General features: G+C 33.2%; 1 protein-coding gene across 1 annotated transcript; it reads left to right on the top strand.

The window, feature by feature from the left end:
- The first annotated feature begins 7,235 nt into the window (after positions 1-7,235).
- Positions 7,236-13,585, top strand: LOC120090077. Its single transcript, XM_039047569.1, has 4 exons — positions 7,236-7,978; positions 11,851-12,423; positions 12,559-12,847; positions 13,194-13,585. Exons 1-4 carry the CDS (start codon positions 7,367-7,369, stop codon positions 13,217-13,219), a joined length of 1,500 nt encoding a protein of 499 aa, XP_038903497.1. The 5' UTR covers positions 7,236-7,366; the 3' UTR covers positions 13,220-13,585.
- The last annotated feature ends 3,160 nt before the right edge of the window (positions 13,586-16,745 follow it).

Genomic DNA, 16,745 nt, shown 5'->3' with positions numbered 1-16,745 from the left:
AAAAGGGTCAAGTAGAAAACAGGGGATCATGTGAAAATGGAGTTTGGTGCAGGGGATATGTGTCGATCTAAGTGAAATGTACATGTACAAGAATGCGGATGAAATGACTTGCTTATCTTCATTTATGCGTTAGATTTTTGCTTACTTTTTATTCAGCACTTCTCAATGCGAATGTCATACAATTCCCTATCTAGGATCTATGTGTTAGTCACAGAATGCAATAAAACACTAATGTGTCTATCTCTAGATGTACCAAGGGTTTCTAACTTAATACTTGCTTGTTTATTCTCTCGAATAATTCAAGCTAAAGTGGCTTTTACCAAGTGATTCAGTTTGCTTAAGCATTTAGAAATGGATTTTTCACGAAGTTATAGATGTATCTAGCGTAAAGCAAGAAATAAACAGTGGCGAAGTGAAGTAGATCAAATATGTGAATTTATAAAGAAATTGATTGTCTTTACAAGATCAATACTCAATCAAATGAGATGAAGAGAATTATAATTCAGTTGAAAAGAAAGGAGTCAAGCTGTAGAGTACAATCTCTTGTCCTCTTAGGCTCAATTCAAATTCGTGTACAACCAACTTGTAGAAGAAATGGAAGAAAATTCTCTCTCGAGCAAAGCTTTCTCCACTCCTTAATCGACGATGGGGGTGGTTCTCTTCCCTCTTGTGTTCTTCTTGTCACAGCAGCACAGCTCCAAGTTTCTAAATTTCAGATTATACAATTTGAGCTAAGATCTCTTCATCTAGTGGGATTTCTTTTATTTATAGGCGTCGTTCTTCACCAACTTGATGATGGAACAGCATTAAATTCCATACCCTGGTCAGCCACCTGACACTCAGGTACTTTTTAGATGCCGCCAACTGCAGATGCCCATGCTTGCAAGTGGTGATTTGACACAAACAGCCTGAATCAATGAATCTTTCTTGCGTTGAAATCCCTCCGACGCATGTCAATGCATTGACGTTGCCTGCGGTACTTGGAATCTTTGTTGAAATCCTGCAATATTATGCGTTAGTGTCGCAGTATTTTAGTAATAAACACTCTTTTGCATGAGTTTGATAGTGTTTGAGTAATTCCATGCGTTTTCTCTAAGAATGATGAGATTTAATCATTAAAGACCCTAATTGTTCCAACTTTTGAGCCACAATAACTTGTATTTCTACAAGTTATCAGCAACACACTGGGAACATTCCAAAGGTACATGATGGCTATTTTCTCTGACTTCCTAGAACAATCATGTAGGTTTCTATAGACGATTTTTCAGTTTTTGGAGACTTCTATCAATATTCTGCCTAAGCAACTTAGAGGTTGTTCTAGCTAGATGTAAGGAAACAAACTTAGTGCTGACTTGGGGAAAATGTCACTTCATGGTGACAAAAGTATTGTTCTAGAATAAAAGGTGTCCAAGGCTAGATTGGAAGTAGACAAAGCAAAAATTAATGTCATAGCAAAATTGCCCCTGTCTGCTAATGTTAAGGCCTTAAGGAGCTTTCTAAACTATGAAGGTTTCTATAGAAGGTTTGTGAAAGGATTTTCCCAAATTGCACGACCACTGAGTGTGTTGCTAGAGTTGAAAAGACCTTACATATTTGATGAAGACTGCCTCAACACATTTGAAACCTTGAGGTATTCGTTAACCACAACTCTGGTATTAATTGCGTTGGACTGGACACAACCTTTCATTCTGATGTGCAATGTGAGTGATGTAGCAGTTGCATCCATGTTGGGTTAGAAGAAGGAAAACCTAATACAACCAATTTCTTACGTGTCAAAAATACTAAACGAAGCCCATAAATAGTATAAAACCACTGAAAAATATATGCCAGCAGTAGTGTTTGCCATCCAAAAATTCAGAGCTTATTTGGTTGGTGCATTAGCAACAATCTATACGGATCACTCTACTATAAAATTCCTAATGGACAAAAAGGATGGGAAGCATAGACTGATTTGTTGGGTGCTGCTACTACAGAATTTGATGTGAAAATGAAGGATAGAAAAGGTACTAAGAACCAAGTGGTTGACCACCTATCAAGACTGGAGAACAAGAAGATGCAGCTGGGACAAGCTGAGATAGGAGATACGTTCCCTGATGAACGCCTACTTAAAGTTGAAGACAATGAACCATGGTATTCCAATATAGTCAATTATTTGACCATAAAATAATTCCTTGAAGACTTCAACACCTAGCAAAAGAAACGACTCGTACATGATGGAAAATTCTACTTTTGAGACGAACCATTTCTATACAAGCAAGACCCAGATTCCATCATGCATCACAGTGCCCCCGAGGTTGATGTGCAACACATCCTATCAAAATGTCATGACTCTCCCTACGGAGGGCACTTCAGAGGACAAAGAACTACTACTAAAGTCCTTCCATGTGGGTATTTCTGGCCCACTCTTTTCAAAGGCGCAAGGGACTCTGTTCTGAAAAGCGACCCCTACCAACCCATGGGTAATATCTCATAAAGGACGCAATGCCACTAGACAATATACTTGAAGTTGAATTGTTTGATGTTTGGGGTATTGATTTTGTGGGGCCTTTCCCTTCTTCTTGCGGCCAACAGTACGTATTAGTAGCAGTGGATTACATATCCAAATGGGTTGAAGAAAAAATTTGCAAAGAATGACATAGCGATCGTTTCAAAATTTTTTACCAGAAACATTTTCACGCGCTTTGGAATACCAAGGGCGTTGATAAGTGATTAAGGTATGCATTTTATAAACCGCATCATTTCTAAGTTACTTGCCAAAAAACAATGTTATGCACAAAATAGTTATCGCATATCACCCACAAAACAATGGGCAAGCAAAAATATCCAGCAAAGAGATTAAATTGATCACAAACGCTCAATGAAGCTCTTTAGGCGTACAGGATTACCTAAAATGCCTATAGGTACGTCTTCTTACTATTTGGTATTTAGAAAAGCCTACTATTTACCTTTAGAGTTGAAGCAGGGGGCGTTCTGGGCAATAAAGAAGTTGAACCTAAATTTGGAATTCATGGGAGAAAACCGTAACTTATAGCTCAACGAACTTGATGAGTGGTGGCTCAACGCCTATGAAAATGCAAAAATCTACAAGGAAAATATCGAGTATTGGCATGACTAATGCATTAGTAAGAAAGAATTCTTTATTGGTCCAAAGTTTTACTGTTTAGCTCATGTTTGTGACCTTTCCCATAAAAGCTCAAGTCCAGATGGTCAGAACCATTCATCATTAAGACAATCTTTCCTTATAGAACCGTGGAGCTCGCTCAGGAGGATAGCACAAACACATTTAAGGTAAATGGGCAACAAGTAAAGCCTTACTTTGAAAGAAACTTGGAACGCCAGAAAACATTCCTCGAGTTACGTAAAGCTACCTAAGGCTCACATTGAAGTGTCCCTATGTGTAACTCAGACATATACCTCAGGGACGCTTTCTCTTTACTGCTTTACTGTTTTCCTTTATGTATATCATGTGTTTGTTTTCTCTATTTTTTGCTTTGATCTTTGTTTGGCTTTGAGTTCTTCAAGTGTGTTGTTTATTATTAGCTCTCAAAAAGAGCTAAGTTTATGATCTTAACTTTACTATTTTTAGGTAATCCTTGAGTCTATTTGTCTTATTTTGTAGGAGAATTGATCCTATAGAGCAAGTATGTTGTAAAGATGAAGAATCAAGCAAAAAGGACAAAAAATAAGGAGTCGAGTGCACCCAAACGGAGTTGAGATGAAAAAAAAGACCAAACTGCCCTAGTTCAACGTCGCAACGCTCATCAATAGCCTAAGTCCAATGCTCGACCGATGCTTGAAGGCAATAGCCTCAGGTGTAGGGCAGCGTCCCAACGCAACTTCGAGCGTTGCAACGCTTTGAAGATTGACAATGACACTGTCACAACGCCAACCCAATGCCCCTACTCAACGCTATAAGGCAGAATAGGTAGTGTTGCAATGCTCCCCCAAAGCGTCACGACGCCACAGACTTTGGCCGACTTCTCCCTCCAAAGTTGCTTGTTTGGTTTAAAATAGGTGTCGTTAGTTCTATCTTACCCAAAAAAAATTAAATTTATAATATTCTAACTACAACTAGAACTAGAACGTAGCAATAGTGGAGTAAGAGGTCGATCCCAAGAGAACCTCTATTAATTGACCTAAAATAGACTAATTGAATTTTAGAATGCAAAAAATTAAATGAAGGGAGGTTGTTTGTTTCAAAGAGCTAGAAACTAACTAAGTGAAAAAGCAAGAATTGATTAGGAAATTTAGTAATGAAAGAAGTAAGAGAGATTATGAGATAAGATTTAATTAAAAATGAAATCTAGGAGATTTTATGTAAACTAGGAAATTCTAACATTGACTTAACAAAGAATCATGCAATTAGATTATTCAATAGTTCATTAAGAATAAATTCATAATGTCCTAATTAGCTAATTTGACAATTAACCCTGGTCTTAATTGCTTCCTAAAGACATTTCACAATTAATCTCTAAATTGCATTAAACTCATGGGTTTTCTTAACTACTCCAAATCTTGAAATCAAAAGACTGAAAATTCAAGATTGATTGCATTAATGTTCTAAATTAATAGGTTCTTTAAAGGAAAGGAAAAGAAGTTCACATTTTCTATCAAGGCTACTAATTCTTGCAACCCCAATTACAAATTTGTTATAGAACTATGTAATTTTTTCATACAAAAATTAATTAATCTTGAGTTGTCAATTCATTCTTAATCAATTTTATTATAAATCTCAGCAAAAACATTCAAAAGAAAGTAATTACATGAAAGAAATTTAAAGGAAAAGTCTCAAGAAAGTGTCAATCTACATAATTCCCCAAGAAAAAGAATTATCTATTCATGGATGATGAAATTATTCAAGAAATCCATTGATAGTTATATAATTGGTACAATGATTGAATACAAATTGATTGAATCTCTCCAAAATTTACAAGAATAACTCTGTAAATTCGAAGACTCTCTCTAAAAGTTTTCGTTTTTTCTTTCCTTTTTCGTTGAAAATGAAACAACGAAATTTATATCAACAGGCGTAGCATTGCAACGTCAAGGCCAGCGTTGGAATGCTAAATCGTAGAAAATCCAAGAAGCGTTGGGCTAACGTTGCAATGTTGCGCTGACGCTTGGTTGCGCAAGGCGCCGTGCACGCAGACTATTCCGTGAATATTCAGAGCGTTGCGACCCTGAATCAAGCATCGCGACGTTGCTCTGTTTGGCAGCAAATTGATGTATTCTGTCTTCAAGCATCGAGCTAGCGTCATGCTCAATGTTTAAGGAGTGTCGCAATGCTACAAGCATTATTGAAGAGTTTGAATTGTTCTTCTTGAGGGACAAAGTAGTAGTTCATCATGGATCTTCTTGTTAAGTGATCTTTTGGTGTCATTTGGCTCGAATTAGCTCCAAATTTTTCGAAATAGCTTTGTTGAGTCCAGATTGGAGTTTACCTAGAAAAAAAAACATTTTAAGCAAACAATTATGATAGAATTTAGGCTTTTATCATAGAAAAGATAGTTTTCAACAAGACCTATCATTGCTTCAAGAATTAACAAAGGAAGAAGAGAACTCATTTTTAAACAAGGTGATTGGGTTTGGATACATTTTTGCAAGGAGAGATTTCTATCTCAAAGAAAGACAAAGTTGCATCCAAGAGGGGATGGTCCTTTTCAAGTTCTTGAAAGAATTAACAACAATGCATACAAGATTGACCTACCAGGAGAATTTTCAGTAAGTTCTACACTTAATGTTGCTTACATGAGTCCTTTTGATGCAGGTGATGAATTTCCTTATCCGAAGACGAATCATTTTAAAGAGGGGGGAGATGATAAGAATCAAGGTATTCTGCACGTTTAAGTTAGACCAATTTCAAGCTCCAAGACAGTAAAGATTCAACAATCATTTATTCTTCATGTACAAGATTGGATAGGGTCGGTTCATCCTCTATTTCATGTGGATAATGTTGATCCAATAGACGAAAGATCATTTGGAGTATTGAAGGTCAATGTTTGTTGGGTTGAAGTGAAACATGGAGTAGACATTGAGTTTCCATAAGTTCAAGCACTTTGAAAAATTTTTATATTAAGTTCACAAATATTTTATTGTAATTTCAGCTTTAATTTTATTTCTATGACTAGTAAAAAATTGAGGGTGTCATTAATGATGGTAGTTGGAAGATGGAGAACTGTCTTAATGTTTTATTTTGACTTTTTTTACTTTACATTGAATAGGTTTAGAATCTCTACAAGGCTATATAAATGAAATTTGAGAAATTTGAGATCTCATATTTGAGACTTTTCCCTTAGAATTTTGCAATTCTTGAGATAAAATGCATATAAGTCATTCAATCTAACTTTGATCAAGTTGATTGTGCAATGACTCGATCTAGAACAAGATTTTCCAATCTTGCTTCTAGATCTTCAATCAAGAGGTAATCTAATTCTAGAATTTTCTCCGTGTTGAACTAAATCGTATAGGAGGTGTTAATTTCTTAGATTCAAAAGACTTTGCTACATAATATAGCTTGGGTTTTTAGGTTGAGGTTAGGATTGCCTCAACTATACCTCAAGCTTATATGTAGTTGAAGAATCTTACTTAAAATTAGCAATTAAATTTAACTGTTAAAAAACTTAAAAGGAGTCGCTGAAGATTGAAAAAAAAATGTAATAACAGACAAAGTCATCATCAAATTGAATCCAAGTTGACTTAAATCAAGTATATTGTGTGTGTACGTAACTATTCTAATACATGATGTAAACCTAGTTTTGAGTATGACGACAACTCAACAAGACAAAAGCATAATCCACATTAATTATCCAAATAGAAATTGAAACTTTCAACATTTCCCATTTGACATTGGACATAAATCCAACACAAACTACATGTTTATTTTTCCTTTTTTAATTAGAGATGCCGTATTTTGAAAAGTCCAAATGAAATATGAATTAGATTTTTAAAATGGTATTTACATCATATAAGTGAGCAATTATCAGCATGAATTTAGGTTCTTTTTCTCATGCTCTCGTTATTTTTACTTTATGGCCCCAATATTGAGATTAGTAGTACAATGATCTCTAAAATCTTATATGGTTCAGTAGTTGTAAACTTTTATAATTGAATTAATTTAAATGACTCATTAGTGATTTATTACTATAATGCTAAAGTGTCTAGAAAAATAATTTTTACTTTATTCCATTTTCTTATTATTATAATTCCATAAATCTCATGTTTTAAAACTTTCAAATATTTTTGTTTAAATCTAAAAAAACAAAAAGACGACGACTTTTTGGTCAACCCTTTCATTGCCTACAATTGAAGCCCTTCTCGCTTCTCTTTTCATAATTAAAATTCATCAAGCTCCGTTTCTCCATCATCCATGGAGTTTTTCAACAGCGCCAAAGTTGTTCGCCTCCAAAGCCATCTGGGCAAGTACCTCCAAGCCGCCGACGACCAAGATTCCGTCCGTCAGACCCGCAACGGCGCCACCCCTCACGTCCGCTGGACGGTGGACCTCGTCGCCGGGAAACCCCATGTCATCCACCTCAAGAGCTGCTTCGGCAAGTACCTCACCGCCTCCGACGACCCATTCATTCTGGGAACCGCCGGGAAAAAGGTCGTCCAGACGGATCTAGCCTCCGCCACGCACGACGGCTCAGTCGAGTGGGAACCGAGGAAAGATGGGTTTTTCGTGAAGTTGAAGACGAGGGCCGGGATGTTCCTCCGAGCAAACGGCGGAGCGCCGCCGTGGAGAAACTCCGTCACCCACGATATCCCCCGCCGGAAGTCGACCCAGGAGTGGGTGCTTTGGAGTGTGGACGTTGTTGATATCACAACGGTTGATGATTCTGCGGCCGGCTGTATCTCGCCGGCGGCAAGCTTTTCTAGCGTTTCGTCATTATCGAGTGTTGGCGATTACGAGTTGGAAACAAGGTCGCCATCAATGTCCATCTCCGGTTCCAGCTCCGGCTACTTCACCGGTAGAGATCTGGTACGTTCGTCTTCCTACCACTGTTTAATCCATTTTGTCATATTAGGCTTTTTTTTAAATAATAATAATAATAATAATTTTGTGTTTATTGTGTTTATGCTCCCTTTTATTCTGCCTATATTTTAATATTTTTATCTCTAATGTAAATAATGCAAATGTTACATATTTATCGATATTTTGTAGTATAGTTGAGAAATTTAAATTCGATTTATAGACGTTTTCGTCTTTAACAATATCATTTGCTAATTGAGTTGCTTTTAAAACATATTGAATGATAACTAATTAATATAATATAATAGTTACGTTTTATTTAATAATATTTCTTTTTCCGTTTTGAAAAGTTATATTCTGTCATTTTTAATAATAAGTATTTGAATTATAATCCAATTTCAAAAATTAAAACATTTTTTTCCAAGAGAGAATGCAATAAACACAACCTAACATGATTAAATAAAATAGAGTGGTCCTCATTTATGGCAAAGGACAATCATTCTGAAAAGTGAGACCTAAAATTTATGTCAACTTCTAAGGAGTTATTAGTTTTGAAATTTTGGCTACCAAAAAAACCATAGGCAAATTAGGTTAATTTTTAGAAATTAAATAAATTAAATGTTATTAAATAGGTATAAACTAAATTTAGTATATGTACAAATTTAACCTTTAAACTTTTTGGTCTATTTCTATTATCGATTCCTTACTTTTATTTTTTATTTTTTTGAGATCAATTAATTCCTTATTTTTAAAATATCGTACAACTTTTAAATTTTTAGGTCTCGCTTGGTAATATTTAACTTTAAAAAAAAAAAAGTCAATTTACCTAGTTGAATTCTTAGTCAAATTCTAAAATCAAAAACAATTTTTTTAAAATACATTTTTTTAGTTTTGAAAATTGGTTTAGTTTTTTAAAATATTGATAAAAGGTAGATAATAAGGAAAAAAATTTAGAGATAGAAATAATGTCCATAAATTAAAAATAAAAGGGTTAACAAGTATGAACTTTATTTTTTAAAATAAATTTTTGTATCTGATTTCTTGCTTCAAATCTGTCAACTTTGACCAATTCCAAGACGTTGACCCCTTGTTTTTTTTTTTTTTATTAGTATTATTATTTTTAATTTTTTTCCTTTTCAATGTCACTCTCACTTATTTAAGGACAGACAGAGGACACACAGCCAATGTGTACCGACCAACAAATTTCAATTATATAAAATAGATATTTAATTGGGGTCTTTTGAAATATAAAAATTATTTTAAAATATTTAGATTTTATAACAAAAAAAAAATTTCAAAAGTATAAAGTACTTTTAGAATTTTTTTTACTATAAAGTGTAAATATTTTTTGAATTTTTCTATTTATAATATGTTTCTTTGTTTTTCTTTTTTCGTTATTTTTAAAATCAACCTTCCCTTAAAAATACAACTATTATTATATATCTTATTCTTATCACACATGTAAAAAGAGTTAACATATTCTTAATTTTCATTGAATAATTCAAAAAGATGCACAAAAATAGGTGTATATATTAGATATATTTAAATAAGAATATGTTTAATTAAAGTATAGGTTATGTATGTGGGTTAATAATTTATCACATTGGGTTATTTTATTAGATTGAGTCATATTATATAATCTAATTAATTAAAGTCCTAGATTCTTAATTGAGTATCAACTTAATGGGAAGAAGTCCACTCCTAGTTAATTATGGTTTAGTGGAAACCCTAATTGAACTGATATATAGAGAGACCTTAAGTCACCAATATATCAAAACAATAAATATTCGGTCTTTCTTGAATTCAATATCCCATTAAGGATATTATGAATTTTGGTTGAGAAAAATAATAGTCACTTTAAAGTCATCATCAATCTTTCAATAGAATTTGATACGTATATATTCTTAACAATTTGACATGAATAATCTTAGGTTAATCTATTTGATATAGATTTAAAGTATTTTTGTTAACAGTATATTGCATCAAAGTATTTTTATTTCAAAATAGATATTTAATAAGGTTAGCTGGTCTACTTTTGTTCTTATTCAATCCAATATTTCTAAATTTTCTTTTATATTTTTATTTTTCTAGAAACATTTCTAAATTTCTTTTTTAATTCTCTCTTTTTTTTTAATACATTTTTTAAATCATGTTTGAGAGTCGTATATGGCTCAATTATGTATGAACGTGGACACTTGCTCATTAAATAAACAAAGAAATATACATGCCTGCCTGCCTTTAAAAAACACACGAAATACACATCTCAATATCAAGTTTCAATTTAAAAAATCTAGTCAATTAAAGAAACTAAAAAAATTATTATTGGCGAAATGTCTAAATAATTTTAAAGGGAAAGTGACCTTTTCGAGATTAAAATAAGATTTAAATCTATCCATAAACCTAAAGATTAAAAATTTCTTGAAATGCAAAAGAAAATGCTATTTTTATCCCTAGAAAAAATAACTTTAATATAATAAACTAATTTAATTCTTTTAAATCAAAAGTAAAAGTGTAAATCTTCCGACTTAAAAGATCAACTTGAAACAAAACTCAATATTCAAATTCAAAAATCTAACTTTTTTAAAAATATAGACCAAATTAAAATTAAGAGCAAATTGTAAAAACTACCTCTAAAATATGGTGATAGTAGCAACTATACCCTCAAACTTTCAATTATAAAAAATGGACCCTCAAACTTAAAATAGTGGTAGAAATGGACCCCCAAATGATAAAAATTAAACCCTAAAACTTAAACAAATTAAAATGTCTATAATTATGAGAGTTTAATTATTTTAACACTTTTATAAGTTTGAGAGCTCAATTTTTACCATTCGAAGTTTGAGAGTATAATTATAATTACCATTATACTTTAATGGTAATTTTTGCAGTTTGTCATAAAAATAAACTCAAAATTTATGAGATAATAGTGGAACATTTTCAAATTAACAACAAAGAAAAACTATACTCAAAATCTAGGGAAGAATTCGTTTGTCCCTTCATTTTTTTAAAATTAAAAATGTATATAAAGAAAAGAATAATGCATTAAGGAAAAAAAAAACTAGAAATTATTAAGAAAAGTGTATGAACCACAAATAATTAGAAAATAATTAGTACTAGAATTAGCAGAATCCGAGGCAAAGCCGTGGGGTCCTCCTTTTTCGGGTTTACATTTGTTTTATTTTTGTTGTTTTGGTTGTCATTTTCCCCTTCATTCATTTACTTCTGTTTTTTCTTGTTTCTTTCACCTAAAAAAGCTTCTCCATATATATTTTCTTTTTGTTCTAATTCCTTTTTCTAAGCCTCCAATAATAATGGAGCTCCAAGACAATCGCCATTATCCATATTCTTGCCTCTGAAAAATTAATCCCAACCATTGTTCCTTTCAATTGTGTTGTTCTTGTCTTTCTTCCTCCTTTTCTCTATTTTTCTTCTGGTAATTTTCTTTCTTTAATTCTCTCTCTAATTTCCTTCATTTTTTACTGCAATCAAGCTCATGCCTTTCAAATCATTTGGGTTACCTTTTTATTATTATTAACTTGTTGGGTTGTTTGTTTCGACCCACGATGTCAATGATTTGTTTGTTGCTTTGGTTGTTTGTTATATTACATGAAAATGGTTGATCTCAAGATTAATTGACTGTTCTTGTATTAGATTATGAGGTCTATTGATTTTTTTAAATATGGGGTTCTTCAATGGACAACGTCTCATCAAGATGACGTCCTTTGTTGGTGGAGGATTGACTCAGAAATGGTGAACTCATGAAAAGATTATGTCGATGATTTCCATTAAAAAAAAAAAAAAGATTTCTTAATCTTTGTTAAGATACATGAATCTCGTACTTATCTAATATGAAATGGGACCTAAATTATGAAATTTGACAGAGTGCAATGGAGCTATTCCATAAGGCAAAAGTAGTTCGTTTAAGGAGCCATCATGACAAGTACCTTCTAGCAGAAGAAGACGAAGAAAGCGTATGTCAAGACCGCAATGGCTCAGTCAAAAACGCAAAATGGACGGTGGAGTTCGTCGAACACTCCGAAGGCCTCCGCTTCAAGAGCTGCTTTGGCAAATACCTTACCGCCTCCAACGTCCCTTTTCTTTTGGGCATGACCGGCAAAAAGGTCCTACAAACACTCCCCCAAAGGCTTGATTCCTCTGTCGAGTGGGAGCCCGTTCGAGAGGGCTTTCAAGTCAGGCTCAGAACTCGCTACGGTCAGTTCCTAAGGGCCAATGGCGGCTTGCCTCCCTGGCGCAACTCCATTACTCACGATATTCCTCATAGAACTGCCACCCAGGATTGGGTTCTTTGGGATGTCGATGTCGTCGAGATTCGAACTTTTACCTCTATTGAATCTCGATCAGAGGATCCTATTCTTCCGCCGCCACCGCCACCGTGGGAGGTCAAAAAATCCCACCACGTCCATTTCGCTGAGGATCATCATTCTAGACACAAGGTTTGCTCTAAAATCCTACAACTAAATTTTGTTGGTTTTGAGGTTAGAGGTCTGTATATATATATATATATATCTAATGGCTAATATAATAGAAATGTAAAGTAATCCCTTGTTTGGATGTCGAATCTAATGCAGCCAAGCGAGTCATTAGATCACGAGTCGCCGATGAAAGCGGAGGGGAGGGTGATTCATTACCATGTCGCAAATGAGAAAGGGGACGTGAAGAAGGGACAAGAAGAGGTGAGATTTACATTCAAAGGGAGTCAAGTAGAAGAGTTGAAGGAGAAATTGAGAGAAGAGACTGGCCTCCATGACATCGTCGTTTGCTCTCGCAACCCTCTCAATGGAAAACTCTTTCCCCTTCGCCTTCATCTTCCTCCCAACAACACCGACTTGCATGTCGTTGTCGTCCCTTCCTCCGAAGGTCAGTATCTCTCATTTACCAATCTCATGGAATATGTAATGTTTTTCTATTTACTAGATAATGAGTTTGTATTAAAAAAAAAAAGTTCTTCTAAACTTTCAAATTCGTGTTTGTTTAGTCTATCCAAAAATCGACTAGATTCTAATCGTCAATCATGCATGGATTTTTGTTGCTCACCATTTAATAAGCCTACATCAACCAAGTTTGAGGTTGCATAATTTGTTTAAGTACTTGTATATGAATTGTGAAAAAGCCTTAATTTCGAATTACATACATAAATACTTTGTATCAATTTGAGTTATGCTTGTTTACGTGATCTTATAACACAATCTTTTGTCGTTACTAGATACGGAGACGCCGGTGAGTCCCTAGAGCACAGAAACCAAATGACAATATGTTCTAGGAATGTCTATGGAGCTCCAAAATTGACCAAAATTCAGATATATTGATGTGTTAAACATTTGAAACAGAAGAGATAAAGAAAGGGAGGAAGCTATCTTGGAGGCTGAAAAGTAAAGTTCATCTCTTTCTGGAAGCCCAGCTCCAAAATTATTTGGCTGATACTCTACCCATATGTTCCCGTTAATTCCAAATTGAATATTTTCATGTTGAAATTTTTGTATCAATTGTAACATATAAAAATGCCCCTTTGTTCGTATCAGTTTGTCTTCTTTTTATTATGTATTCTATTTAACCTAACTAATATGACAAAAATGGGAATAGTTTGTTTATTTTTAATATGTGACACTTGAATCATCTTCATAGATTTAAAATTACTATTCACAAACTCTAATTTAATAAGAAATTACTCAAATTTCCTAGTGAAAAGGAAATAACTACATATCGAATTCTTTATATAGATTCAAACATATCAATTATCTTTGACATTAAACAACTTGAAATTTAAATATAATTATCATATGATAATAATAATAACATTACTCAAATTTACTAGTAAAAAGAATCTGTGATCATGTCATTAGAACCAGAGAGCAGATTCTGTTTTAAATTCCAATCTTGATGTTTGAATTTAGAGATCCATTGTTTGAAATTTTTATTTATAAAATTTCATGAAATTTATTTCTATTCCAAGGGACCCCAACCAAAGATTTTCCGTTATTTAGATTTTCCAAAAACTATTTATTTTATAAAATTATTTTGATTTTAGTTAAAATTTATGAGAGTCATTTTGAGATTTATGCATGCATGTATAACTTAGTATAAGCCTTAGAAAGTCGGGGAGTCCTCATTTAGCTTATGGAAAATTATTTCTCCCATTCCTTTCCCTATTCCTCCAAAACGGGAATCCCCACGAAGTAAATGAATATCTCTAAATAAAGGAGGAAAAGAAAAGACGATGTCAAAGCTGGCATCAAGAAAGGGAGAGGGAAAACTGGAAAGACGTTCCTATACTACAATAGCATGGACAATTTGTTCGTACACCACATCAACACGATTTAAAAAATATGATAGACCCACTAACATTAATGTGAGGACCAAAATATTTTAATGGGCAAAATTATAATGTGAAGATGAAGAGTGGTACTCCTGTATTAATACAAAAATTTCTGGAAAACACAAGGGACAGTGGCTAAGGGAGACAAAAGGAGGAAAGGCAAACCTGTGAAGTTTTTTCCTTTTTTTTTTTATTATTATAATAAAAATTATTACCTTATTTTTAAAAGGGCGTCATCAATTTGAAACAAATTTTAAGGCTCAAGAACTTAAAAAATATAGTTTTTCTATTAAATAATTACCGCCATTTTTTATTCGTGGTGTTTCGCACGAAGCATCTCTACATACTAATAATATTTTTAGTTATTTTAGTATAACAATCTTCACATTTTTTTTTTTTTTTTTGTTAAAGTAACAAAAGTGCATATTATTTTAACACTTCGTAAAATCAATAGTATATTAAAAATATATTTACTTCCTTATTTTCAATTGGTTACAAATAATTAAAAAAAAATAGTTGTATTTTCCTCTTCCATTTGGCGAGTCAAACCCCGTGAAGAAAATAATCAAACATAATTAGTTTACATAAGTATTGGACCTCTACCTTTACCTATAACATAATCAACTGAATAACAGATTACATACTTTTACTTGTTTAGTTAATAAAATAAAATCTTAAAATCAAAATTGAGGTAAACAAATATCCTTTCAGGACCGTTTGGATTTAGGTTTTCTCGATGGTGAAAGGGTTTATGCCCAAAGTGTATAATATCATATCATTGTGGAGATAGTTTGAAGGTCTTGTCCCTCTATGTAGTTATTTACGATTATGACCTGTTCGATTTTCTCTATCTCTACGTTTTCTTTTTTTTTGTGTTCTTTAATTGTCGATTTCGTAACAATTCGATCACTTAAATTATCTACACAATCGTTGAGCTCCGCTACACGATCGTTTACAAAATACTATACGATCGCTTAAATTATTTACACGATCGCTGAGTAACAAAACGCTATACGATCGCCTATCCAATGTTATACGATCGCCTATCAAATATTATACGATCGCTTACCAAATGCTATACGATCGTTAAGCTCGGCTACACGATCGCTTAGCTCTGCTAGGCAAGAATAACAAAATGTTATACGCTCGCCTACCCAATGCTATACAATCGCCTACCCAATGCTATACGATCGCTTACCAAATGCTACACGATCGCTTAACTCTGCTACACGATCGCTGAGTAACAAAATGTTATTCGATCGTCTACCCAATGTTATACGATCGCTTACCAAATGCTACACGATCGCTAAGTAACAAAATGTTATACGATCGCATACCCAATGCTATCTGATCGCCTACCAAATGCAACATGATCGCTTACCAAATGTTATACGATTGCCTACCAAATGCTACTCGTTAAGCTTGGCTACACGATCGCTTAGCTCTGCTACATGATCGTTGAGCTCTGCTAGACGATCACTGAGTATCAAAATGCTATTTGATCGCCTATCCAATGCTATACGATCGCTTATGAAATGCTACACGATCGCTGAGTAACAAAATGCTATATGATCGCATACCCAATGCTATATGATCGTCTACCAAATGCTATATGATCGCTTACCAAATACTACACGATCGCTTACCAAATACTACACGATCGCTGAGTAACAAAATGTTATGCGATCGTCTACCAAATGCTATACGATCGCCTACCAAATGCTAAGCGATCACTTACCAAATGCTAAACGATCGTTAAGTAACAAAATGCTATACGATTTCACAATTGGAAGGAAGGAAAATCTTGGTAAGAAGCGGAAGAAGAAATGAAAACCCACACTTCTCAATGGGTATGCAATTCCTCATTTGTGTGGATAAAAAATACCTAGAAATTATCTTTTCCAAGATATATAAACAAATCCCACCAACCAAACATGGGCTTTGTAAACCCATTTCATTTCCCATTTCCACCCTCTTATCCCTCTTTTAGAAAAATAATTAAATGTGGGTTAAACTTGGGCTACAAACTTACTAAACTAAAATTAATAAAATAAACAATAATTAATTTTTTAAAAATTATTAAATTTACAAAGCAGTCATAATCAAAGCATAAAAATATGTACGATATTCATTTTCTTTAGCACGTGTACGATATTCCATTTAAACATAGTCAAAAAAAAATTGAGTAAACATTCTTTTTTGACGTAGTCATTTTAAAAAAGCTACCTAACGTCCTTTATTTTTAAAATAGTCATTTTAAGATTAAAAAAAATATGAAAAACACAATTTTATATTAAATTTATAATGTATTTGTACAATAAAAAAAATATTTCATATTTGGAGTAACTATATTAGAATAATTAAAATAATTAAAATGACTTTTAAAATAATTAAATAAATAAAAATAACTAATTAAAAACGAATCTAATGTTGAACCGAACA

Source organism: Benincasa hispida, chromosome 11, assembly GCF_009727055.1.
Source record: "Benincasa hispida cultivar B227 chromosome 11, ASM972705v1, whole genome shotgun sequence".
Lineage (NCBI taxonomy): Eukaryota > Viridiplantae > Streptophyta > Magnoliopsida > Cucurbitales > Cucurbitaceae > Benincasa > Benincasa hispida.
The sequence above is the reverse complement of the archived record's forward strand: the minus strand, read 5'-3'. Positions and strand labels throughout refer to the sequence as shown.

Excerpts from the sequence above, each read along its gene's own strand:
- LOC120090077 (XM_039047569.1), top strand. The coding sequence starts at position 7,367 with ATGGAGTTTTTCAACAGCGCCAAAGTTGTTCGCCTCCAAAGCCATCTG. Across the intron at positions 7,979-11,850 it reads ACTTCACCGGTAGAGATCTG|AGTGCAATGGAGCTATTCCA; the intron begins GTACGTTCGTCT and ends GAAATTTGACAG. Across the intron at positions 12,848-13,193 it reads TGTCGTCCCTTCCTCCGAAG|ATACGGAGACGCCGGTGAGT; the intron begins GTCAGTATCTCT and ends TGTCGTTACTAG.